Source organism: Ovis canadensis, chromosome 11, assembly GCF_042477335.2.
Source record: "Ovis canadensis isolate MfBH-ARS-UI-01 breed Bighorn chromosome 11, ARS-UI_OviCan_v2, whole genome shotgun sequence".
Lineage (NCBI taxonomy): Eukaryota > Metazoa > Chordata > Mammalia > Artiodactyla > Bovidae > Ovis > Ovis canadensis.
Window position 1 is genome coordinate 61,413,022 of NC_091255.1, and position 24,589 is coordinate 61,437,610.

At 54.9% G+C, this 24,589-nt stretch overlaps 1 protein-coding gene across 12 annotated transcripts; it reads left to right on the forward strand.

Annotated features, from left to right (window-relative positions):
* The first annotated feature begins 6,470 nt into the window (after positions 1 to 6,470).
* On the forward strand, positions 6,471 to 22,974 carry CANT1 (calcium activated nucleotidase 1). 12 transcript variants are annotated; one of them, XM_069543878.1, is made up of 7 exons: positions 6,519 to 6,634; positions 7,363 to 7,463; positions 16,819 to 16,935; positions 17,323 to 17,475; positions 17,635 to 17,974; positions 19,743 to 19,946; positions 20,689 to 22,974. In XM_069543878.1, exons 3-7 carry the CDS (start codon positions 16,885 to 16,887, stop codon positions 21,057 to 21,059), a joined length of 1,119 nt encoding a protein of 372 aa, XP_069399979.1. In that variant the 5' UTR covers positions 6,519 to 6,634; positions 7,363 to 7,463; positions 16,819 to 16,884; the 3' UTR covers positions 21,060 to 22,974. The 12 variants fall into 12 exon arrangements, with proteins under 12 accessions (XP_069399976.1, XP_069399973.1, XP_069399977.1 ...); XM_069543883.1 differs by lacking the exon at positions 16,819 to 16,935 and adding an exon at positions 9,240 to 10,858 and having other exon boundaries at positions 6,547 to 6,634; XM_069543872.1 differs by having other exon boundaries at positions 6,503 to 6,634; positions 17,323 to 17,974.
* The last annotated feature ends 1,615 nt before the right edge of the window (positions 22,975 to 24,589 follow it).

The window sequence follows — 24,589 nt, forward strand, 5'->3', positions numbered from 1 at the left end:
GCAGAAACTGGGGGGTGGGTGTGCTGATATTAAATGTGGCAACGAGAGCCTGGGGTTTCCCAAGATATTCATGAGAAACAGAAGACTCTGAGGCGTGGGAAGTTCCGGAGAACAGGAACTAAAGTCTGAGTACACATTGGGTAGTGCCATCGGGGCCCATAACCCAAGCCAACAGACAACTGGGCAAAGACTCGAAAGTCTACGCTCCCAGAGAAAGCAAAGTCTGCGCTTAAGAAAAGAAATATTATGTCACGCAAACATAGAGCTGGCCGGGGCCCTCATGCCCTTTGTCAGGTATTTCCTTAAAGTGGTAAGTAGTAAAGATTTTGGCGATGCTTGATTCTCTCCATTGTGGGTATAGCCTGCCTCCCCCAGCCCACCCCAATCCCACCTGCAGCAACCAGGGCAGAATGTTCTCAGTTCAGCAAATATCTTCCCCTAGGACAGTCTGAGCCAGGGCTAGGACAAGAGTGATGGTTAAAAAAAAAAAAAAAAAAAAGCTAACAAATCAGAACTCTCTCCCTCATGCCTGGGGGAGAGTTCATCAGCCCTGTGATGGGTCAGAGGCCAAGGCCAACCAGAATGATGACCCTCCACCCCACTGGATCAAGGTCTCTTAGGTTCCCAGAGGAGTCATAGACCACGCCCATCCTGGAATTCCCTAGGAGCCCGCATCTCCTACACAAGGATGTCTGGGCCAAACTCCTAAAGTTTTCCTGAACATTCCCAAGTGGCTCCACATTCTCAGACACGGGTTGCTCATGGGATGTAAAACCCAGCGGCTCACGGTGGGGGGAGGGGAGCACACTGCCCGGAATCTCTGCCCAGAGGCAGCACATTCTGTGCACTCTTTGGCAATTGCTCCTCTCTCCCTGGGCACGTCACGATGCTCACTCTGTTTTCTCCTCCTTGGAAAAAACTACGTGACCTCGGTTAACATCTGCAAGATGCGCAGTTCTAGATAAGCAAAGCCTGTTATTAGCAGCTCTGTGATTTTTTTTTCCCACTGAGGCCTCTCCCAGCTATTTTTGGGCCGGGTTGCCCAGCCATCCCAGTCTCAAGGGCAGAGATCGGTATTGCAAACTTTTGAATTCTGTTCCAAACGGTAACGAAAGGCAGGCAGGCTCCGGTGGTGGTGTCCCACGGCCAAGGGATGGGGGTGGGAGAGATTCCGTGGAGATCTGGAAAAGGAGCTAAGATGGAAACTTGGCAGCCAAAGCCAGCTTCCCTGGCTGCTGGCCCACCCTCGGTGCTCCTGGATGGTGCTGCCCGTGTTCTGGAAGGCTCCGGGGCAGGTGGGAATCGGACTGATAGCTGCCAGGATAGAACAGGCTAATCTGGGAGTGATCGTCAGACCTGGAGAAGACACGCCCACTCTAAGGAGGAGTCCCCTCAGAACTCCAAGCCAAGTTGGGCAGTAGGGGATAGAAAAATAGAGTTGCTGTCTTTATTTTGCCTTTTATATGCCTCCTGACTCTAATCAAGCCACTTAATGCCTCACGCCTCAGTTTCTCCATCTCTCAATGCTTACTCCCGTTTCCTAGCACTTTCAGTTACAGAGACAGTCCTAGACAGACCAGTTAGGTAAGACTACTTTACTTGATGCACGAAATAGGAGGCCCTCTAGTGGACGCATAATCGTATGCCTTTCACTATGAGTGAACGAGTAAGCAGGCACAGGAATGAACAATTAAAGTGAGGAATTTTGTAGTCTTTCATGCAGAGCCACAGAAATAAAAGGAGGAGGGAATTTCCAGGAGAAGGTCACGGTGAAGTCTCCTATGATGCAAAGGAGACAAGGACAATGAAAATTAAAGAAAAACCTGGTTGTGCATGATTGCTGACTGGGAGGAGGGCAATTTCATGCCACAGCCTTCTGGAAAGCAGTGTCTATTCACCAGAGGACGTAAGTCCCCTTTGACCTAGTCACCTTTCTTCCAGGAATGTATCCTGCAGGTGTACTTACAACTGGGCTCCAATACGTAAGTTCTGGGATATGCCCCCGAAGCATCACTGTAATGCAGAAAGATGATAGATACCCTAAAATGACATCATTAGGGGCCTGGTAAAGTAAATTACACAACATCCATACAGCAGATAACACGTGGCTCCTTAGAGAATGAAGCCACTCTCTATGTAATGATATAGAACAGGCATTCACATGAGGTGAAAAATTACAACCTTTATTGAAAAACATTAAAGCAGACCTCAGAAAATGGACCAACCTAGACAGTATATTGAAAAGCAGAGACATTACTTTGTCAACAAAGGTCCATCTAGTCAAGGTTATGGTTTTTCCAGTGGTCATGTATGGATGTGAGAATTGGAATATAAAGAAAACTGAGTGCCAAAGAATTGATGCTTTTGAACTGTGATGTGGGAGAAGACTCTTGAGAGTCCCTTGGACTGCAAGGAGATCAAACCAGTCCGTCCTAAAGGAGATCAGTCCTGGGTGTTCATTGGTGGGACTGATGTTGAAGCTGAAACTCCAATACTTTGGCCACCTGGTGTGAAGAGCTGACTCATTTGAGAAGACCCTGATGCTGGGAAAGATTGACGGCAGGAAGAGAAGGGGATGACAGAGGCTGAGATGGTTGGATGGCATCACCAACTCAATGGACATGGGTTTGGGTGAACTCCGGGAGTTGGTGATGGACAGGGAGGCCTGGCGTGCTGCGGTTCATGGGGTTGCAAAGAGTCAGACATGACTGAGCGACTGAACTGAACTGAACTGAACAGTAAACGGAAAGGCAAACCATGTTCTTGGGTAAAAGACCCATCACCGTAAAAATTTCAATTCTCCCCCAAGTAATCTACAGATTCAAAGCAATTCCATTCAAAATCCTAAAAAGCTGGGGTGGGGGGGGTGTTGTGGGAAGGAGGGAGGAATTGTCCTATAACATATAAATGCTTATTAAAAAGAAGTAATAATGAGGACAGTGGTATTGGAACTACTATGAAACATTACACCAGTACAACCTAATAGAAAGCCCCCCAAACAGACCCACATATATATGGTAACTTGATCTATGACCAAAAAGGCATTGCATACATATCAATGGGGAAAGGATTATTTCCTAAAAAAACCACTGAGATATTGGGGCATCTGTAGAAGAAGAAATAGAAATGACCAAAATATATGATATACAATCTCTCAGTACTCAGACAGTATCCCAGAGAAGATATTTAATGCCATAGTTGGCAAAATTAATAACCTGATAATATCTCTGGAGTGACTTGATCTCTCATCCACTGCGTAGTTTTATTTCTTGTTGTAAAAGTTATAATAGGCATTGTGAAAGTGAAAGCCACTCAGTAGTGCCCGACTCTTTGCGACCCAGGCCTGAATACTGAAGCGGGTAGCCATTCCCTTCGCCAGGGCATCTTCCCAACCCAGGAACTGAAACCAGGTCTCCAGCATTGCAGATGGTTTCTTTACTGTCTGAGCCACAAGGGAAGCCCATGAGTCCTGGAGTGGGTAGCCTAGCCCTTCTGCAGTGGATATTCCTGACTCAGGAATCGAACTGGGGTCTCCTGCATTGCAGGCAGATTCTTTACCAGGTGAACTATCAGGGAAGCCTATTTGCGAAAATTATAAAACAAAGCAGGAGAATCACTATTAACACAACATTCGAGATTGTGGTTACCTCTGGCGGTGGGAGGGGATTGGGAAGAGGGAGGAGTACTGAGAGCTTTCAAGATAGCAGGGCTAAGGTCTTATTTCTTAAGCTGGGAGGGCTCTGCAGATAGAGAATGGGTGTGTGCTCAGTCATGTCTGACTCTTTGGGCCCCCAAAAATAGCAGCCCACCAGGCTCCTTGGTCCATGGGATTATCCAGGCAAGGATACTGGAGTGGGTTGCCATATGCTCCTCAAGGGGATCTTCTGTACCCAGGGATCCAGCCTGAATCTCTTGTGGCTCCTGCATTGGCAGGCAGATTCTTTACCACTGAGAGGGAGGCCATATAGATACGAAGCGAAGTGAAATTTGCTCAGTCGTGTCCAACTCTTTGAGAATTCTCCAGGCCAGAATCCTGGAGTGGGTAGCCTTTCCCTTCTCCAGGGGATCTTCCCAACCTAGGGATCGAACCCAGTTCTCCCGCATTGCGGGCGGATTCTTTACCAGCTGAGCCACAGCCAAGTCCAAGAATACTGGAATGGATAGCCTATCCCCTCTCCAGGTGATCTTCCTGACCCAGGAACTGAACTGGGATCTCCTGCATTGCTGGTGGATTCTTTACCAACTGAGCTATCAGGGAAGCCCCATATATAGAGAGAGATACCTTAATAAATAAAAGATGTAAAGAATTTAAAGTAATAACAATATATATGGTATATATGGTACTGGAGAAGACTCTTGAGAGTCCCTTGGACAGCAAGGAGATGAAGCCATTCAATCCTAAAGGAAATCAACCCTGAATATTCATTGGAAGGATTGATGCTGAAGCTGAAGCTCCAATACGTTGGCCACCTGAGGCGAACAGCCAACTCACTGGAAAAGACCCTGTTGGGAAAGATTGAAGGCAGGAGGAGAAGCGAATGAGAGAGAATGAGATGGTTGGGTCCCATCACTGAATCAATGGACGTGAGTTTGAGCAAACTCTGGAAGGTAGTAAGGGGCTTCCCAAGTGACTCAGTGGTAAAGAATCTGCCTGCCAATGCAGGAGACTCAAGAAACGCAGGTTCGATCCCTGAGTCAGGAAGATCCCCTGGAGGAGGAAATGGCAACCCACTTCAGTATTCTTGCCTGGAAAATACCATCGACAGAGGAGCCTGGTGGGCTGCAGTCCATGGGGTCACAAAGACTCAAATACTACTGAGCACAGCACAATCAGTCCAGGAGATAGTAAAGGACAGGGAAGCCTAGCATGCTGTAGTCCTCAGCGGTAGCTGAGTCAGACACAACTTAGCGACTGAACAAACACAAATATGGTGTATGGCCAGGATTTATTTTAGCATGATAGGAAACAAATGAATTCATGAAGGGTCCCCCCACCCTAAAAAAAAGGCAGAACCATGTCTAGCACATTTGCATTTTTAAAAGGTAATTTAATGTATGTGTTTATGATTAGTTTGTGCATCATAAAATAGCTCTAGAAATAACTACAAAAAACTAGTAATAGTGATTGCCTCTGGGCAGGGAATGCCAAACAGGGTAGTGGGGGGGGTGGCGGATTATTTTTCACTGTGCACCATTAATATAATTTGAATTTTTCCCTTGTGCATCTGTAAGTTCTTGAGAAACCCAGGGGTGTCTGCAGGCACCAAAAGACTGAATCAGGTGCAGACCAGCAGAGCGCTGAGGCACCCTCCTAGCCCAGCTCTTGAGAGGTGAAGCGCCATTGCTATCAGGCTTTTTTCAGAATTTCTAAAACAGGCACATTGCAGGACTTGGAAGTGTAGGGCCAGGATCCGTTTTAACACTTCCAAGAAGTCTGGGGGTTGGAAGGAGACTGGCAAAAACAGGATGAAATCAGAGACCCTCATTTGGGAGAGGGTTCGTTGACTGCAAATCAGTGGCACCCCATTCCCAGGATACTACCACCTGTAGCCCTGTGCCCAGACCTTTTGTTTGGAAAAGGATCAACATTCCAATGTGGTCAATTGGAAGAGCCAAGGAGAGGGGCTCTCGGAAAATGAAAGTGTTAGCTGCTCAGTCGTGTCGCACTCTTTGCGACCCCATGGACTGTAGCCCGCCAGACTCCTCTGTCCATGGGATTCTCCAGGCAAGAATACTGGAGTGGGTTGCCATGCCCGCCTCCAGGGGATCTTCCTGACCCAGGGATAGAACATGCATCTCTTAGGTCTTGTGGACTGGCAAGCGGGTTCTTCACCACTAGCGCCACCTGCTGCTGTTGCTAAGTCGCTTCAGTCGTATCCGACTGTGCGACCCCATAGACGGCAGCCCACCAGGCTCCGCCGTCCCTGGGATTCTCCAGGCAAGAACACTGGAGTGGGTCGCCATTTCCTTCTCCAGTGCATGACAGTGAAAAGGGAAAGTGAAGTTGCTCACTCGTGTCTGACTCTTCGCCACCCCATGGACTGCAGCCCACCAGGCTCCTCCGTCCACGGGATTTTCCCGGCCAGAGTACTGGAGGGGGTTGCCAGGGCCACCTGGGAAGCCCTAATGAATAAGGAGTGGGGAAAAAGGAAAAAAGTACTGGAGTGGGTTGCTATTTCCTTCTCCAGGGATCGAAGCCTGCATTGCAGGCGGATTCTTTATCGTCTGAATGAGGGTGGTAAGGGATCCCTCCAGGCAAGGGATCCTACAATCTCAGCTGGAGGAATGATAACTCCTTCCTCATAGCCTCCACCTTCCATTTTGGCCAAAGTTCTGGAATAACTCGCCGAAAACGGCCTGCGGGTGGAACACACTGCCCTCGGGGCCCCTCCCAGCGAGCAGCTCCTCCCACGGGACCTGCTCGCTGAGCAGCGGAAAAAAAAAAACAAAAAACCACAGCTCCCAGAAGCCCGCAGTGGGCGTCGGCGCGCAGTCGCGGAGCGGGGGCTGCCGGGAGCGTGTTGCCCGGAGGCGGGGCGAGCGCGCCGGGCGGAAGTCGGCTGCCCGCTGGGTCCCCGGCGCTACCCGCAGCGAGGCCTCGCCGCCCGCGGGCCCCGGAGCCAGCCCGCACCGGGTGAGTGACGGCCTGCCGGCGGCTCGCCGGCGCCTGCTGCCCGCTCCGATCCCGTCGCGTCCCGCCCCCGACCCCAGGCTCCATCCCCCTTCTTCCTGAGCGGGGCCTCCGCCCCCCTTGACTCGCTGACTAGGGTGGGACGCCTCCCTCTCCTCTGATTTGTAAGACTCTTACCTCCTCTGACCTACGGGACACCTGCCCCCTCTGACTTAGGAAATACCTCCCTCGTGTGACTGCAGGACGACCCTCTCTGACCTGGGGGACTCGTCCACCCTCTGACTGGCACGGTCCACCACCCTTCTGACTGCAGGACTCCTGCCCGCTCTGACTTGTGGACACCTCGCCCCTCGGCCTAGGTTGGGACATCACCCGCTCTGAGCCTGGAGGATGCATTCCCTTCCTGAGGCTTAACTATCCTTGAGGACAGCCCTCTCCTGCCCGCTGTGATTTCATTACAGCCTCTCTGACCTCTGCAGGGCTTCTCCTGACCTGTTAGGGAACCCCTCCCCTCTCTGACTGGCATTTTGTCACACCTGCAGCAGGTCAGCATCCCCCCACCCCAGCAGGCTTTCCTCTTCTTCCCCTCTTTCCTTTGCACCCAGATTGTCTGCCCTAACCCCCTCTCCACTCTCTTCTCCCCACCTTCTGGTCAGGATGGGCACCATTCCTAGGACAGGCGCTTTGCCCATCCCTGTGGTTTGTCGTGACCCTTGCCCTCTCGTCCCTAGGCTTGGCAGGCCCCCTTCCGTCTTCCGGACACGTCTTTTTCCCAGGCACCTGAGAGTCCCCCAGGAGATGGGTGCCTCTTTGCACTCCAGCCCTGTTTCTGGTATGTGCTTGACATCTTTTCCTACCCAATTCTGAACAAATGTAGATGTAGGAGCCCACATCTGCTGAGGTTGAGTGAATCTTGCTGGTCCTTCTGTCTAAGGACCAAACCTTAACAAAAGCACGGGGTCTCCGGGGGTCCGTGAAAAGGGAGCAGGTGCTGCAGCCCTTCAGGAGCCCTAGGGTCTCTTCAGCCTCCCCCTCCTCTCTCTTTGAGAAGCTTGATTGAGAAAAATCTGCCTGGGCTGGGCTGCAGGTCTTCCTCCAGCCCCCAGCCTCACCCCACAGGCCTGCTGGTGGAACAGCCCAGCCTGAGCCTGTGGGCTTGATGGGGCTCCTCCCAGAACAGCCAGCAAGCAGCCGGCCCCTGGGGCGCCTCCCTGCCTGCCTCAATGAGCCCTCTATTCGGCCTGAGAGGCACACCAACCAGCCAGCTGCTCCCTCTGCACTTGGTAGGGGCGTCCTGTCCTGAGAGCGTCTTTGGGAGAGGACTCAGGGGAGACGTGTCGATTTGGTCAGGCACTGCCACGAGGCCTCTGCAGTGGTCTGGGGCCAGGATTCTCCATCTTCTCCCTTTTTCTTGTCCCAGTTAACCTGATCACACAAGGCGCCGTGACGTCACAGGGTAGTGGAGGAAATCCTCCACGGGCAAGCATGCTTTGTGGTGCCGTGTGAGCTGATTGTTGCATTCCTTCTGTTAGCTGAGAGTCTGCTTTCTTCCCCCTAAAGATGTCACCCAAATGTAGCTTACCCCTTATTTTCATAGCCCATAGCAGTGATGTGTTTAAGCTGTGGATACTTGAGGGATTTCTTACCTGCCAGTCTGACTGCACCCTGCGCGTGTGCCCAGCCTCTCTGAGCCGCAGAGGTGGGGAGGAGCGGCGCAGGGTGCAGGAGGAGCGGCTGTGTCCGCCCTACTCCCTGAATGTGGCCTTTGAGGTGAGCACTGCAGGCTGCCACACACACACGCCCCTTTCATCTGAGTCTTGGGACTTGCCAGCAGTGACGTGGCAGTGCTCGTGGCAGCTGTGGAGGGTAGGTGGACACATGTTCCAGTGTGTTCTCCTTTAGAAACAGAGTACCTCAGATCTGGGAATGTGGTCTGGAGACCACATTCAGGTGATTGTGGAATGGTACCTAGGACACTGCAGGGAAAAAGGTAGTGATGTTACTTTTCCCTTCAGTAACACTCTGGACTGTGGAGATTCCTGGAAAGATATTATTAAATGCCAACGTTAGGGGAATCTAAAACTTTCGATTTAATCTTTAAGGACCTCTGTGTTGATTTCCTGTTGCACTAGACTCAAGATGATCAGTTAGAAAAAAGTAATCCTGGTGATAGAGAAGTCTGTTTGGGAAGGTGTTCAGTTTTCTCATTTCCTATACCTTTTTTAAAAAAAATCCTACTTGTTTACTTGTAGGAGGTCCAGTCATTAAGTGGAACTCACAGCTTCAGGTTCTGAAGCGGAGCCCGACTTCCATTCTTGTTCAGCTGGGGGAACAAGCCGTGGGGAATGAGGCTGGAGTAGGGCCCCAGACAGCAGGGTTCAGAAGGGGCCAGACCAGATCCTGTTACGGTTACTGATGGTGTGGGGGTGAGGTTGGAGCCCCCACAGGAGGGCTCCAAGGCTTGAGTGAGTCCCAGCAATATCTGCCACTGAGAAAAGTGCCAGGAGGAAATGGCTTCTTGTAGGTGCAGCTCTGCTGTCTGGGAGCAAGCCCTGATTCAGATGGATCGTGGGGTGATTATGTCCTCGTATTTGTGGTCTCTCTGCAGAAACAGCCCCAGTGATGCGTGGTTTTGTGTACGGCACAGCACCTCACTTGCAACTGGAAAGATCACTTTTTGCTAAAAATCCTCTGAGAATAGCTTTAATGATACACCTGAAGCACACGCAGCCCTCCCATGATGGCAGTAACCACACACTGTGGGCGATCCTGACAGTGCGTGCCCACCCTGGAGACAGAGCCTTGTGCGAACGGCCCTGCCCGTTCGGAAAAGCCGGAGGTTCTTTCTCTGTCTCCCTCCTTGTGGTTGGCAGAATAATGCCCCCCCACAAGATGTCCACATCCTGACCCCCAGAATCGACAAATATATCATGTGGCAAGGGGTTATTAGGGATTCCCTGGTGGCTCAGATGTAAAGAGCACCTGCAGTGCTGGAGACCTGGGTTCGATCTCTCAGTTGGGAAGATCCCCTGGAGAAGGAGATGGCAACCCACTCCAGTATTTTTCCCTGGAAAATCTCACTGATGGAAAACTCTGGCAGGCTACAGTCCATGGGGTCGCAAAGAGTCAGACACAACTGAGCGACTCTACTTTCACAAGGGGATATTAAGGTAGCAGATGGAATTAAGGTTGTTAACCCACGACCTTAAAAGAGGGAAACCATGCTGGGTTATTGAGCAATCACAGAGCCTTTAAACGTGGAAGAGGGAGAGAGGAGAACTTTAGAGGGAAGTGATGTCAGAAGGGCCAGGGCGAGACAGTGTTGTTGCTGGCTTTGAAGGTGGAGGAAGGGGCCACAAGCCAAGAAATGTGGGCAGCTGCGAGAAGCTGAGAAAGGCCAGCTCCTCGGAAAGGGACACAGCCTTTGATTTTAGCCCGGTGAGACCCATGTCAGACTTCCATCCTCTAAGACCGTAAAGCGAGTTCGTGGTGTGTAAGCCGCTGAGTCTGTGGTGATTTGTTAATAGCAGCAATAGAAAACAAACTCACTCCTCTTGGGTAGTGACCTTAAAGCAAGCCAGAGGGCTGAAAAATAAGTTACCTCGAGCTGTATGTAACCGGATTCAGCACGCAGTTATGAGTGCCTGTATACAGAGTGAGAGGAGCCCGGCAAAGTGCAGACTCAGGTAGGACCCGGAGTTTCAACCCTGACCTCAGTATTCACTGGAAGGACTGGTGTTGAAGTTGAACCTCCAATACTTTGGCCACCTGATGGGAAGAGCCGACTCATTTGAAAAGACCCTGATGCTGGGAAAGATTGAGGGCAGGAGGAGAAGGGGACGACAGAGGATGAGGTGGTTGGATGGCTTCACCAACTCAATGGACATGAGTTTGAGTAAACTCCAGGAGTTGGTGATGGACAGAGAGGCCTGGCGTGCTGCGGTCCAAGGAGTCGCAGAGTCGGCCACGGCTGAGAAACTCAACTGAAAAGGACATACTGGACTGCTGTGGACCTTTCCCTTCCGTCTGGTCTCCTTCCACTGTCTACCCTGTCCGCATTTGAAATGGCCTAAAATAGTACAGAGTAGTAAGCCTTGGCAAGTCCGAAACAGAAAAATCCCTTGAATCAGGTCATATTTTCCAGAAGCTGAGACACACCGTCTGCATTCTTTGAGATGCCGTCTTGCTGGAGCTGTGAAACCCTCGGCGCCTAGTGATGTCAATGGGGTGAGCTCTCGACTTTCTAACCAGGAAGTGCCCTTTGGCAGTGAGCAGAGCAGGAACTCGGAGGCCAGCCCAGCCCACTGTCTGGACAGGGCTCTCTAGGAGCGAGGTGGGGCCAGGAAGGCAGTGGCTGCCCCCAAGGCGACAGGGAGCCGGGAGAGGCCTCCTTATCTCCACACTGTGCTTCCTGCCTCCCTAGATCCTGAAGGGGCGTGGGGGGGGCGGGTAGCCTTGGCAGCTGTCGTTAAACCTGTTTGCCTTGCCACCTGTCACACCCCTGAACTGAAGGAATCTACAGAAAAAGGCTCTTGGCTGTGTCGGGGGTCACCACCCACCTTCTTCTAAGCCTTGGTAGAGTCCGGTGATGAAAGGCCCGTGGAAGTAGGGGTGTCAGAGCCTGTCCTCCTCCTTAACCGTAACCAGACCTCGGAGGGGCTGCTGCTGCTGGGGGGGAGGCAGCGCCCCCTGGTGTACAGCAAGAGACTAGTGCCGCCTCCCTTGGGTCTGGAGTCCACTGCCCAGTGGATAATCACCAGCACCACACCTGGCTGTTTCTGGTCTGTCTTCTAAGGAAGTGCTGGTTCCACGGACATCAGAAAAGCATGAGTGTCAGCGAGCCATTCTTGACACCCGCCCCAAAGAGAGGGGACCCGGAAGGAAATTAGAGCTTGAACCTCCTGGGTGGTGGTTGCCCCTCGACAGCCAGGGACGCCTTTCCAGAGATGCTGCAGTGGGGCTGGCACGGGAGAAAGGAAGCCGGAAGGGGTGTGGTCCCCAGGGGTTTCTGAACGGGAGCGAAGGTAGGCATGCCCCCTGAACAGGTGAGCCTGGCCGGCCAGAGAGCTCGTGACTTTCTACCGCAGCAACTTGATTCCAGTTTTCCTGGTTACATAAAATCAGCCTGGGACCTCCCTTGTGGTCCAGTGACTAAGACTACGCACGCCCAATGCAGGGGGCTCGGAGTCAGTCAGTCCCTGACCCGGGAACTAGCTCCCACATGTGCAAATAAGACCCAGTGCGGTTAAATAAATAAAAATAATTTTTTAAAAAATCGACCCATTAGGATGGCTCAGTGGGTAAAGAATCCGCCTACAATGCAGGAAGGGAGATGTGGGTTTGATCCTTGGGTCAGGAAGATCCCCTGGAGAAGGAGGTGGCAACCCACTCCAGTATTCTTGCTTGGAGAATCCCATGGACAAAGGAGCCTGGAGGGCTACAGTCCTTGGGGTCGCAAAGAGTCGGACGCAACTGAGCTCGAGCTGCACGTGGTGGGGTTGACAAACTTCTCATCACGTAGAGCAGACATTTAAACTGCTTAGTGTTCGGAGGTGTGTGGGCAGGGGCAGGTCCTTCTGGGAATGGCTTTGTCCATTTCACCTCTCAGCTGCGCTGGCTTGTCTCCTGGTTTTCGTGGATGGCAGGTTTTGGTTTTTGTTCTGGTTTTTTTTTTTTGTTTTTGTTTTTTAATAAAGATGCAAGCTCTCTCTTGGAGCCAGGCCTCCAGCAACAAGAGATTACAGGCAGCTCACCATCAGTTTTAGATGATAAACTGGCGGGTCATGGCACGGCATGAAAACGAATCTGATTGGAAACTTTCTTTTTCTACAAAATAAAAATAATCCCTTGGGATGCCAAAGCAGGGATGGACACCAAAGTTGGGCTTTGATCCAGTGGTGAAGCTGAAGGGGCTTTCTGGACGGCAGCCCGAGCTCTCCGGTCACTGAAAGCAATTGAATAAGTGTTTATGTAGCAAAACGTGATCGAAACCCAGGCCTCCTTTGGTCCTGGGAGCAGCCTGACTGAGCAGAGCCCCTGGGCTCCTGGGGCTCAGAGTCAGTGGGGAGGCTGAGACCGGGTCGCAGGCAGAGAAGTGGCGGAGCCCGGCCCTGCAAGAGGCGCAGCCAGCATCAGGAGCGTTGGTTCTAGGCCTGGCCTCACACACCGCCACAGGCTTCTCGGCTGAAAACAGCACACGTGCCCTCCTTGTTCTGGAGGCCAGAAGCAGCTGTCGTTTCACTGGGCCTAGGCGGTGTGGGCAGGGGCGCACTCCACCAAAGGTGCCAGGGCACAGTCCGTCCTCGCATCTTCCAGCTCCTCGGGCTCCCATGCGATTCTTCGCCGTGGTCACATGGCCTCCTCAGCTGTCACATCCCCCGCCCCCCTCTTCGGTGAGGACACGCTGAGGGCCCACCTGGGCAATCTCGCCATCGCAGGGCCCCTGACTGGCTCTCGTCTGCACAGTCCCTGTTGCCATAGAAGGGGCCAGTCCCAGGTCCTGGGATCCAGCCCGGCTGCCTTTGGGATGTCAGCCCTTCATAGGAGGGACGCTCATGGGGGGGTGGGGGGCATTTCACATAGACGCAGGACAGGAGGGGGGCAGGACAGCAAGTGCGTGACTCTCACGGGACAGCCAGGAGCTGCTAGGTGGGTCCATGTGGCTGAGTGGAGAAAGCGTCCTATGCGAGTGTTTGGCACACAGATTGTGGGATCACAGACAAGGCGGTGCTTAGCATGGGGAGCATGTTCGAGGATGCGAGCCTTCGCCTGCAGGCTGAGGAGCTTGTCCTTTGGCAGGAAGGTGCCAGGGGCTGGTAAAGATTCACTTTTCAGGAAAGTCTCCATCAGTTGTGTGAAGGATGGATTGGGGAGGATCTGTTTCTCTCGGGGAGCAGGGCGTGGGTATTCTCAGCTTTGCAGGCCGTCTAGTCCCTGGCTCTGGCTGTGCCCGGCGCTCACAGAAGTGGGCCGGCCCCTGCGCCAGCTTTGCCTACAGAGCCGGGCCCCCCAGGCCTGCGCACAGGTGCTCGTAATGTGAGGGGGGACGCACTGGACAGCAGCGGGAGGTCAGTGCCAAGTCCCACAGCATCTGACCCGGTGGCCGTGGCCCTGGGACGCCCGTCCGATGTGCACAGTTTACACGTGGAGAAACGGGGATCCAGAGGAGCGAGGTCACTTGTTTGAGGTCACGCGGCTGGTAACGGGCAGAACTCAGGTTGCCCAGAGGTCTGGGTCATCAGGAGGCCAAGGTCTGGGTCATCAGGGCAGAGGCTGGGGTGGTGGGGGGAGTGGTGCGGAGTTGAGAGCTGGGGTGCGGACAGGTGAGGGGGCCTGGCACCTGCCAGGGTGTGGCGGCATGAGCGATTTGACTGCTGCCCACGCTGGTGCTGAGGGCTGGGAGCGCCCCCGGCCAGCAGTGCCTTCCTGCTGGGAACCTGCTGCAGGTGCGGGAGGCTCAGCAGCTGGGCTCCTGGCCTGAATTCCAGGGAGGCATTCAGGCTGGGAGGGTGTGGATTCAGGAGAAGTGGTGGGTGGCGAGGAAGGAGCCCGCCTTGGGGGCCGAGAAGAGAGGGAGGAGGGCTGCAGACAGGTCACCACTGGCGGCCCCGCTGCTGCCGGCAGGAGGTGCAGCAGGACACCTGGTGGCTGGGCCCCAGGAGCAGGCCTGTCTGTGGGTGGGGCGTCTCCAGGCCAGCAGTGGACCCTAGCTAGGATGGGGGAGAGCGCTCCTCCGGGATGGGGATGGTGGGCTCTGCATTCATTCACAGAGGCACGGTGTCACCCTTTCACATACTGAGCACTACCATTGTACCTGAGAGTGTACCCTGGAGCTGGAACAGTGGCTCAGATGGGAGATTTGGACAGGTACAGACTGTGAGAAGGAACCAGTAGAGCGGGCATGGCTGACCCGACCCCGAGCAAGCAGGAGGTCCTCGCCCTGGACTGGGGCCGGGGGGCTGGGCAGGCTCCGCTGGGCCCTGGCTGCTGGTGACGTCCTCAGAGTCCGCTGGGAGCGAGTGGAGGGGGGACACCAGGACCGTGACTCAGTAATGAAGAGTCGGCCAGGGGCTGTGAGGCACCTCACAGTGGAGACATGTCTAAGCTGGCAGGCTCTGCCCACTGCACCTGCAGCCCTGTGACAGCAGGCAGCTCGACCCCGGCTGGATCCAGGGCCGGGGGTTTGCATGTACCTAAGCTGGGGCGCAGGGGCAAGGAGCCTCAGCTGCTCAGGAAGTGGGTGTCCTTTTCATTCCTTTGGCGCAGTATGCTGTGGGGTAGAGGGTGGGCAGGGAGGCCCTTCTGAGGAGTGCGAGCAAGACCGTCAGGAGCCGGGGCAGGACCGCGAGCCCTGTCTGGGGGACACGGGGTAGAAGGGTGGTCGGTTGGCAGGCAGAGGAGCCGGCTTGCCAGGGACGGGTTGGGGTTGGCAGGGGTTGTGTAACTAGCGAGGGTTTGCTCCCAAAGCAGGGAATGACACGCCAGAGGAACTGGCTTGAATGGCAGGTGCTGGTGGCCGCAGGGCACCAGTGGGTGTCGGGGTGGGGGGAGTGGCAGCAAGAGGGCGCCTGTGTGGTTCCTGTGAGAAGGGGCCGTGGGAGCCGATGGAGAGGAGGCAGGCAGCCGGGTCGCTGGGGCTGACAGAGCAGACGCTGCAGACGGAGGGGGATCGGGGCCACACCTGAGCTTTTCGAGGTGGCGGTGGCTTATAACTTTTGGTTGAAGTGTGTTCACACAGAAAGTTGTGTCTCCCAGGGTTTTGATGGAAGTTTCGACCAGGACAGCTGTGACGATGGCCATCCGCCATCGCTGCCCCGATTCCTGAGGGAAGAATTGCAGGCGAATGTATGTCAGAAATCCAGGCAGAATTTTGACAAGGAGGTGAGATGCAGGAACTGAGAGCTCAGTGGCGACGGTGGGCTGGACGTGGACAGCGGGCAGCTTTGTCCTGGCCGTGCTTTTGAAGCCGTGGCTTGGCGAGACCAGAGGAGGGGCCAGGACTCCTGCTTTCTCTCAAGGTCCCCAGCGACCAGCTCACGTCTCCATAGCAAATTGGGGTACTGCTTCCTGGGGGCAGAGGGAGCCCTCTCCCAGGAGGGGAGTCGGGCCTATGCCTAGGGGAGGAGAGGAGGACTCCGAGGCTGTTCCGCAGGGCCCCTCATGTCTTACCTGCTCCTTAGAAGTCCCTTTTCTGTACTTGACCCTGTGGCCAGAACCTAAGAATCTGTCTGGAAAGCAAGGGGATGGGAGGCCTGTTTACCATGTGGGCCTGTTGCCCTGATTTTCCATCCCAGGAGCCAGACCACATGCTCTACATTGTGGTGGGGGGTGGTTCACAGAACTGCCAAGTCCCCGCATGAATCCCCACACCCTTCCCAGCTGCCACCTGGCGGAGTGAGGAGCATCTACGCAGAGAGTCAGCCGTTAGTTGTTTGGGAGCCAAGGCAGAAATGCTCCTTGGCCTGAGGGACGTTTCTCAGGCTGAGACCTGCCAAGTCACAGCTGAAGGTCGAGACAGAGAGTGGCCACGGGCCAGTGTTCTGCTGCTTCTGCCCCTGGTGCTGCTGTGACCTGTGAGCTGCCGTGGTCTGTGCTGGGGACAAGAGCCGCTATTCCTGGCCACCACCACCTCCCCTGGAGCTCGGCCTCCAGCTGCACTTGGGGAGCTGGCCGGGCCAAGCCACGCTGTCCTTGGAGCTGATGCGCTGACAGGCGGGGCTCCAGGGATGAGGACGCGACAGCCTCTGGACCCTCAGCCTTTTGCATGACACAGAGGCGTCAGGGGATAGATGTTGCCAAAACCCGCACTGTTTCTGTTTGGCTTGATTGTGTTCCATAGTTGACTTGAATGGGCTTCCCTGATGGCTTAGTGGGTAAAGGATCCCCTGCAATTCAGGAGACACAGGAGGTGCAGCTTCAGCCCCTGGGTCGGGACTGTCTCCTGGAGGAGGGAATGGCGTCCCACTCCAGTGTTCTTGCCTGAAAAGTCCCATGGACGGAGGAGCCCGACGGGCTACAGTCTGCAGGGTCACGGCAAGTCAGACGTGAGTGAGCAGCCAAGCACAGCACAGCACGTTTCTGTTCGGCTGATAGTGTTTTATGCTTTATTTGAACATCAGGGAAACGTGACTCAGGAGGAAGTAAAAACTCCCTCTCTGAGCGTGTGTCTGCTCTGTGCACTGTTCTAGTGGCTGGGGGCGCAAATGAATGAACTGTAACGTGATGTCCAGTGGTGACAGGTGCCAAGGAAGCGGATGGAGGCTGCCGTCGGGAGCAGAGCCATCAGGGAGGGCTTCCTGGCTCAGGTGACCTTTGCTTAAAATGGACCTGTACTCTCTCTGATAGTTTGTCCTGCCCAGCGCCCTCCCCACCTCCCCGCCTGCCACGTGCCCTCTTTCCCAAGACTGCAAAGCACCAGCTTACGCAGAACTTTCACTGAGGTTTGTGTCTTGCCAGCTGGGACAGAGGACACGGAACGGTTTTGCTTTGGAAAGACTTTTCTTCCTGCTGAATAAGAGTAAACAAAGATACTGCTAGAGTCAGGGTTTACTTGAGCCAAGAGAGCAGTAATGGCCCAGAGACGTGGCCACGCCAGGCACCCTGGACGAGGCCGCCTTGGACCGTGCACCCGCTCGTACGTGGGGCGCTGTGCCCGGCAGGTCGTGACCGCTCTCCTTTCCCCCGCGTTACAGGTCCCGCTGCCCTTCAGTCTGATGCCCGTCCAGCTCTCCAACCCCCCGGAATGGAATGAGTCTATGCACTCTCTCCGGATCAGCGTGGGGGGCCTTCCCGTGCTGGCGTCCATGACCAAGGCCGCAGACCCCCGCTTCCGCCCCCGCTGGAAGGTGATCCTGCCGTCCTTTGTGGGCGCCGCTGTCCTCTGGTTGCTCTATGCCCACCGCCCCCCTCCTGGCCGGCCCCCCCTGCCCAACGCCCACAACTGGAAGCTTGTCCAGCCGCCTGCTGCCCGGTACAATGACACCTACCCGCTGTCTGCCCCCCAGAGGACACCGGGTGGGACGCGATACCGGATCGCTGTTATCGCCGACCTGGACACAAAGTCCAGGGCCCAGGAGGAGAACACCTGGGTCAGTTACCTGAAGAAGGGTCATCTGACCCTGTCAGACAGCGGGGACCGGGTGGCCGTGGAGTGGGACCAAGGCCATGAAGTCTTGGAGTCCCACCTGGCGGAAAAGGGGCGGGGCATGGAGCTGTCGGATCTGATCGTCTTCAATGGGAAGCTCTACTCTGTGGACGACCGCACCGGCGTCGTCTACCAGATCGAAGGCTCCAGGGCTGTGCCCTGGGTCATCCTGTCCGACGGTGACGGCACCGTGGGGAAAGGTAAGTCAGGCCGTCTGTCCCCGGGCTCACTGCGATGCTGGAGGACAGGTCATCCGGTTGGTTCTCAACACGTGCACAGCGAAGCAGTCACAGGTCCGGGGGGGTGGACGTCGGGGAGATCTCATCTCCCCCACCTCTGACCTGCGGCCCCCACAGCCTGAGCAGAGTCCTCGGAGACCTCAGACTGAAGCCATGCCCAGGAGTGTGAGCTTCTGCTGGGGGCTGGCGGAGAAGCGGGGTCTCTCCCAGAGGAGCGCTGGGCCCTGCCCTCAGGGACAGCCCCTTTCTGCGTCCTCAGCCGTATCAGTGTCTTGAGCGTACGCTAGGACTGCGCCCTCCACGTGCCTCAGCCTTAAAGCCGGAGCATCAGGTTTGCTCATTCTGAACTGAGACTTTGTTAAAAAGCAAACTGCTCCTTTCTGAAAACCCAGCAGGGGAGGGTCTGAGTGTGAGCAGCAGTGCCCCCCACCCCGACCTTGAGTGGAGTCTGACCTCTGGCATCGGCTGTGCCCCACGCCAGCAAGCAGGTAGCAGAGCTGTGGGAGGGAGCCTGTGTGCCCAGAACCTTCACATGGGGCAGAAGGAGAGTTGACATCAGTTTCCATGCGTGTGGCTGGGTCTGCACCTGATAGAAAGCCAGGCTCCACTGCCAGTGCCTGGGGTCAAAGGAGAAATCGCATTAACTCACTGGGCCCTGGGCTGGCTGCCAGGCCCTCCTTCCCTCAAAGTGATAAAAATCTGTCCCGACTTTGCCCGAGGCTGGGCAGGTTTGCAAGACTCTCAGCCACCGTATTATTGAAAACCTCGGTTGCCCACTTTCTGCCTCAGGCCAGCCGCGCATGTCCGGCACCATCCAGCAGTTCTGCTTGCCCCTGGGGTCTGGAGGGTAGCAGGATAAAGGGAGCTCGGGGTTGCCCGGTGGTCGGTCCCCCAGAGGAGACCACAGGAAGTCAGTGGGGCCCCCAGAGCCACCTGCAGAGAAGCATCCCGAGGTGAGGGTTGCAGCCACAGCTCCTTGGGCCAGCCAGAAGTTTGCAGAACATTTGGGAACAAGCAGAGATTAGAACACAGTGAAGGAATAGGTGAGAATATGCAAGAACAAAGTGCCCACACAGCCTTCAAAGCTAGGCTTATGGTAAGTAAATCCATCTAAGAAAATAAACACACTGATTGGCGTGGCTACTGTGAGCATCTGTGCCGAGCCCCACTCAGCTCTGGCCGCTGGCACATAAATCCCTCGGGGGTGTGGCTGTGTGACCAGCACTTTCCTGCATTTTCCCAGGGTTGGGCGTAATCTGAGATGGGGCTGACGTGACAGCTGGAGAAACGGGAAGATTGGGGTCTGCAGAGATTGTGAGTGGAGGGCCACTTTTCTGGCTGGGGAAGTACTAGGCCACTTCACTGGGGGGCTCACTTGGGCTAAGGGGGAACGGTCCAGCAGGGTTCTTGGAGTGAGTTTGGGAAGAAGATGCTGGAGGGCAGGGAGAGAGGAGTCAGGAGGCGGAGGTGGTGCCCGTTTGCCCCCCGTGAACGCCACGCTGTCTGCTCCGAGGCGCCTGCCTGCCCGCCCTCCGATGGAGCTGCAGGGTGGCTGGTCCGTCCTCTACTCTCTTGTTGTCGCCCCAAGTTGAGCCCACTGTGAGTGACCTCTGCTACCTAGAGCTGCCGGGCCCAGAGGGCTCTCTGCTCTGGCCTGACTGGGCCCACGGGCCAGGCCAGCAGAAAGCTGGCCCTCTCCTCAGCCCCGCCCCTGTCTCCCTGTCCCCAGGCTTCAAAGCTGAGTGGCTGGCCGTGAAGGATGAGCATCTGTATGTGGGCGGCCTGGGCAAGGAGTGGACCACTGCCACAGGGGAGGTGCTGAATGAGAACCCAGAGTGGGTGAAGGTGGTGGGCTGCAGAGGCAGCGTGGACCACGAGAACTGGGTGTCCAGCTACAACGCCCTGCGGGCCGCTGCCGGGATCCGGCCGCCAGGTGAGAGCCAGGCCCGCGGACGGGCACCGCGAGCTTGCTTGCTTGGCCTGGCGGTTGCTCCCGCCAGGCCTCTGGGTTCTGGGGCCAGCGAGCCATTGCTTTTCACCCAGGCTCACCTGGCGGGCTCAGACAGTAGCTCCGTCCGCAGGGTCCTCCTGAGGGCTGCCCCAAGGTTGGGCCTCGCCCCTGACCTGGCGGTGGGAGCAGGTGCACAAAGCTTTGCTTCTTTGCCCCCATTTTTGGAAGTCATTGTTTGTAGTAGGGAGGGGTGGTACTTGGAGCGGGCTCGGGCACGTGACTGAGGTCACAGCTTCGCCTCCAGATAGGCTGACTTCCCATCCTTTTCAGCTTGCAAGGCAGCCTCTCCTACCCTCCCTGATCCGTCTTCTCAGATCAGACCTGGTGTTACTCGTGCCTCTTGCAGAAGCTCTCTCCTCTGCACCCCGAGAGAGGTGAAATAGCACCAAGGAGGTGATACACAGACAGACCTTGTAGCCATGGCTACTCAGCAGTGCTGGGGGAGCCGGCGAGGGAGGGCAGCCAGAGAGGCGGCCCAGCAGAGGCTCGTAGGGCCCCATGGGCTCTGTCCTGCTGGGTTCAGCCACTCTGGACAGACGGACAGCTAAAGAAAAGAACGGTGCTGCTGCTCGGCTGCCGGGCTGCTAGCGGTCTGCACGCGGGGCGAGATCGCCCCGGGCCCAGGCCGGGTCGGGCGGGCTGTGACCGGCCTGTGTGTCCGCAGGCTATCTCATCCACGAGTCTGCCTGCTGGAGTGACACGCTGCAGCGCTGGTTCTTCCTGCCGCGCCGCGCCAGCCACGAGCGCTACAGCGAGAAGGAGGACGAGCGCCGGGGCACCAACCTGCTGCTGAGCGCCGCCCAGGACTTCGGGGACATAACTGTCCAGCGCGTGGGGGCAGTGGTCCCCACCCATGGCTTCTCCTCCTTCAAGTTCATCCCCAACACCGACGACCAGATCATCGTGGCCCTCAAGTCTGAGGAGGATGGCGGCCAGATCGCCACCTACATCATGGCCTTCACGCTGGACGGACGCTTCCTCCTTCCTGAGACCAAGATCGGGAGTGTGAAGTACGAGGGCATAGAGTTCATTTGAACCAAGAAAAGTCAAGAGGACGAGCAAGGCCGAGGGGTGGACGGTTTTAAGCTTCATCAGGACTCAAGTTTTATAAAAACCCAAGGACTGCACTTTCGTGTGATGTTTAGTTTATCTTTTTTTCTTGTTTTGATTTTTTTTTTTTTTTTGGAACTCTTGAGGTGTGTGCCTGGTTTAGAAATTTCCAGAATTGGGAGCTCAGTCCCAGCCTGAGATGTGGCTTCTCAGAGGGGAACGGAAGTGGCGGGGTGGGGCTGTCTCCCAGAGCTAGAGGCCGGACGTTTCCCTGCACCTCCACCTGGTGGTTGAAGCTAGTCATTGCAGGCACCTTAATTTGGGGGCCCATCCTCCGATTCAGCCCTTTCTTCCATCTGACCTCCTTTTCTTTTCTCTCCATTTCTTCTCCTGCTCAATAAATATTTCTTAAGCTCCTACTGTGTGTCAAGCACTGTGCCCTCTGGGAATCCAACAGTGAGTCTGACGTGGGGCTGCCAGCTTGGTGCTCCTGGACCACCCCACAATCCACCCCTCCAGGCCCCTGGGAAAGAACCTGTTTACACTGCAGGACCTCACAGGGCTGTGAGGGCAAGGGCAGGCCTCCGGGAACACGTCTGCTCAAAGGGCCCCAAGAGGGGCCACAGGCCCACCATCTGCCCCCATGTCAAACTTCTCCATTCAAGGGGCTGGCCCCATATATTCTGTCTTCAGGAAAATTCTGTCCCTGAGTAGCACTTTGAAGTTTTAATTATTAGCTTCTATATTAGTTAGTTTCCTTTCTTATAAAATGGAATCGGCAAATCTTATCAAGAGCAAAGTCCTGTAGTTAAGAAATTCATTCCCAACAGTGAAGAAAATGGTAATTAAGCAGTTACAGTCGGTAAGGCAACTTTTCAAGCATTTCTAAGTCCTTGGCCAAAGGATACAATGATAAGGATACAATACCTTTTTTTAGCAATTATCAGAAATTGCCATTTCCTCAAAGACTTCCGCAAATGACTTGAATGTGTAATTCCTGAGTCAAAGAGGGGCCCCAGGTTCTGGCAAGCCTGCACCTGTCCCCCAACACTGGGGCTCCCTTACCCTGGAGCTTGTGGACGAGGCCTGCCTGGTCCGGCAATTTCTGTCCTGGCCTTTCATTTCTCCACTTCCCTGTGGGGGTTTTGCAGCCTCTTCTTTCTAGAAACTTCACAGAAACTTTGGCATGTCTTAGTCCCTATGGTCTCTTCTCCATACCCCAGGGTAAAGGTGGAGGGTTTGGGACACGGGTCAGCCAGAACCAAAATCTAGAAGGGCCGTCACCATCAGCCCACGGTGCCCCTCTCCCAGAAGCTACCTCACCTCTCAGGAGAATGTAGGGTTTGCAATGGCCGGAAAGGGGTGTGTTTTAGGCTCTGGCTGTTGCCTTGTGAACCTCTGTCTCATAGACTTTTCCCACTTTAGAATTTTAATACAAATGCCCGGAGGGGACCCAGGAAGCATCCCTCATTCCTGCGCTGGTTGTTTCTTCCACTATGAAACGAATAGCAGAAGAACAGAAAACAAGGTTTTGAGCAGACATGTCTCTCTAGAACTCAAATCCCACTGTACGACAGTCTGAAGGCCCAAGTCTTTTCTGACTTTGCTTACCTGGGCTCCCTGACCCACCTCCTTGATAAATATCCACGACATTCAGGGCTGTGTGATATTAAAAATACCAGAGATGAAATTAGGAAGGTTGGAGGACTAGGGACATTCACTGGGTTGAGATCTAAGACCCAGGTGCCCAGAAGCTCCATTTTCACACAGTGATTTTCAAGTATTTTAAAGCTAGACTTTCCCCTCATCCCCACCCCTGTTCGCTGCTGTAAGCATAACGATTGTGTTCCTTCCTACTGGAGCCATTGTTTTGTAAACAATAAAGTGAATTCTCTTTGTCTCCTGGTCTGCGTTGGCTTTTGGCACTGCCCCAGGGGATATGAGAGCCAGTTCACACAGGGGCTCAGAGAAGGGTGCGCTTCCTGTGGGGATGAAGAGGGATCCTGGCAAGGAATGAGCCAGAAGCATTCTTGATGCAGGATGGCCAGGGTGTCATGGGAGCTCGTGGGATTGAGACCGTGGACCTTTGTGGACTAGAAGCCTTTATGGAAACCAGATCAGCCAGTCCAGCCTGTCCCTAAGACTGAAGACGCTGTTTTGGTCAGACTGATAAAGAGTATAGGTTCTGGTTCCACTCCAGGTTCCAGTCCTGGCTCTGACACTCTGCAACTGTGTGACCGTGGTTGGATCAGTTAGATCAGCTAACTTCTCTGGGCTTCTCTTTCCTCGTCCGTGAAAGGACAGCGATAATGGAGCTACTTCACAGAGCTGTCATGAACAGTAAATGAGTCCATACACAGGTTAGCATCTACTTATCCATTTTCTTGGAGGCTACTAGAAGACTGGTAGTGGGGTGGGCTCCAGCAAGAGTTCTTGACTGGTCCAGATGTCATTAGGTGTTGATGAGCCTGCAGGAACCAACTAGATCGTTCTGGAGGACACTGGGGGCCCTAAGAGGAACTCTCAGGAACCTGGAAGGAGGCAGGTGTGGGTCAGGGTGCCCATCCTCCATCCTTTCCCCATCCTGCCCAGCCTCCCCAGAGGTGCCCAGGTAAGCAAAGTCAGAAAAGACTTGGGCCCAAGTCTGCACCTCATCAGCGCACACTGGGACAGACCCACGACCAGCAGGAAGCAGTGGGGCAAGCTGGGAGGCCCTGATTCCCTTGCCAGGGCTGCCTGCCTCCTGCACTACCTCCAGGAACTACTTCCTGCCTTTGTCGCTTCTGACCTGGGAGTGGCCAGAGCTCCAGATAGCAGCTGCACCTGCTCACTCACACCTTGTAAATAGCTCCCCTGTCTTTAAAGCTTCCTTAACGTATCCTAATCTGGGGCTACCTGCTGCGAGCCTGACCAGGACAGCCAGGGAGGGGAGTCAACCGTCAAAACGCTGCAGGTGTCAAGTAAGGAGGTTGTGTTTCCAGGGTCCTGCAATGAGGAAGTGATCCTCAGGAGAACAGTCCCAGGATGGGAGATGGGGAGCCAGAGCACATGGAGCTGAGGAGGGGAACAGGGTGAGCAACTGCACACAGAGGAGGAAGGCAGAGAAAATCGGCGCTCGACTGTGTCTTGAGCAGCTGCGACACTCTGGGCTCCAAGTGACTTGCGCCTGCCTAGAACTCATGCCTGCAATTCATTAGTGTTAGCCACTCAGTCGTGTCTGACTCTTTGTGACCCCATAGCCTACAGCCCGCCAGATTCCTCTGTCCTTGGGGTTCTCCAGGCAAGAATACTGGAGCGGGTTGCCATTTCCTTCTCCAGGGGATCTTCCTGACCCAGGGATCAAATCTGGGTCTCCTGCATTGCAGGCAGATTCTTTACCATCTGAGCCACCAGAAGTCAAGTGAAGTCGCTCAGTCGTGTCCGACTCTTTGCGACCCCATGGACTGTAGCCCACCAGGCTCCTCCATCCATGGGATTTTCCAGGCAAGAATACTGGAGTGGGTTGCCATTTCCTT

Excerpts from the sequence above, each read along its gene's own strand:
- CANT1 (XM_069543872.1), top strand. The coding sequence starts at position 16,885 with ATGGAGGCTGCCGTCGGGAGCAGAGCCATCAGGGAGGGCTTCCTGGCT. Across the intron at positions 16,936-17,322 it reads GGGAGGGCTTCCTGGCTCAG|GTCCCGCTGCCCTTCAGTCT; the intron begins GTGACCTTTGCT and ends CCCGCGTTACAG. Across the intron at positions 17,975-19,742 it reads TGACGGCACCGTGGGGAAAG|GCTTCAAAGCTGAGTGGCTG; the intron begins GTAAGTCAGGCC and ends CCCTGTCCCCAG.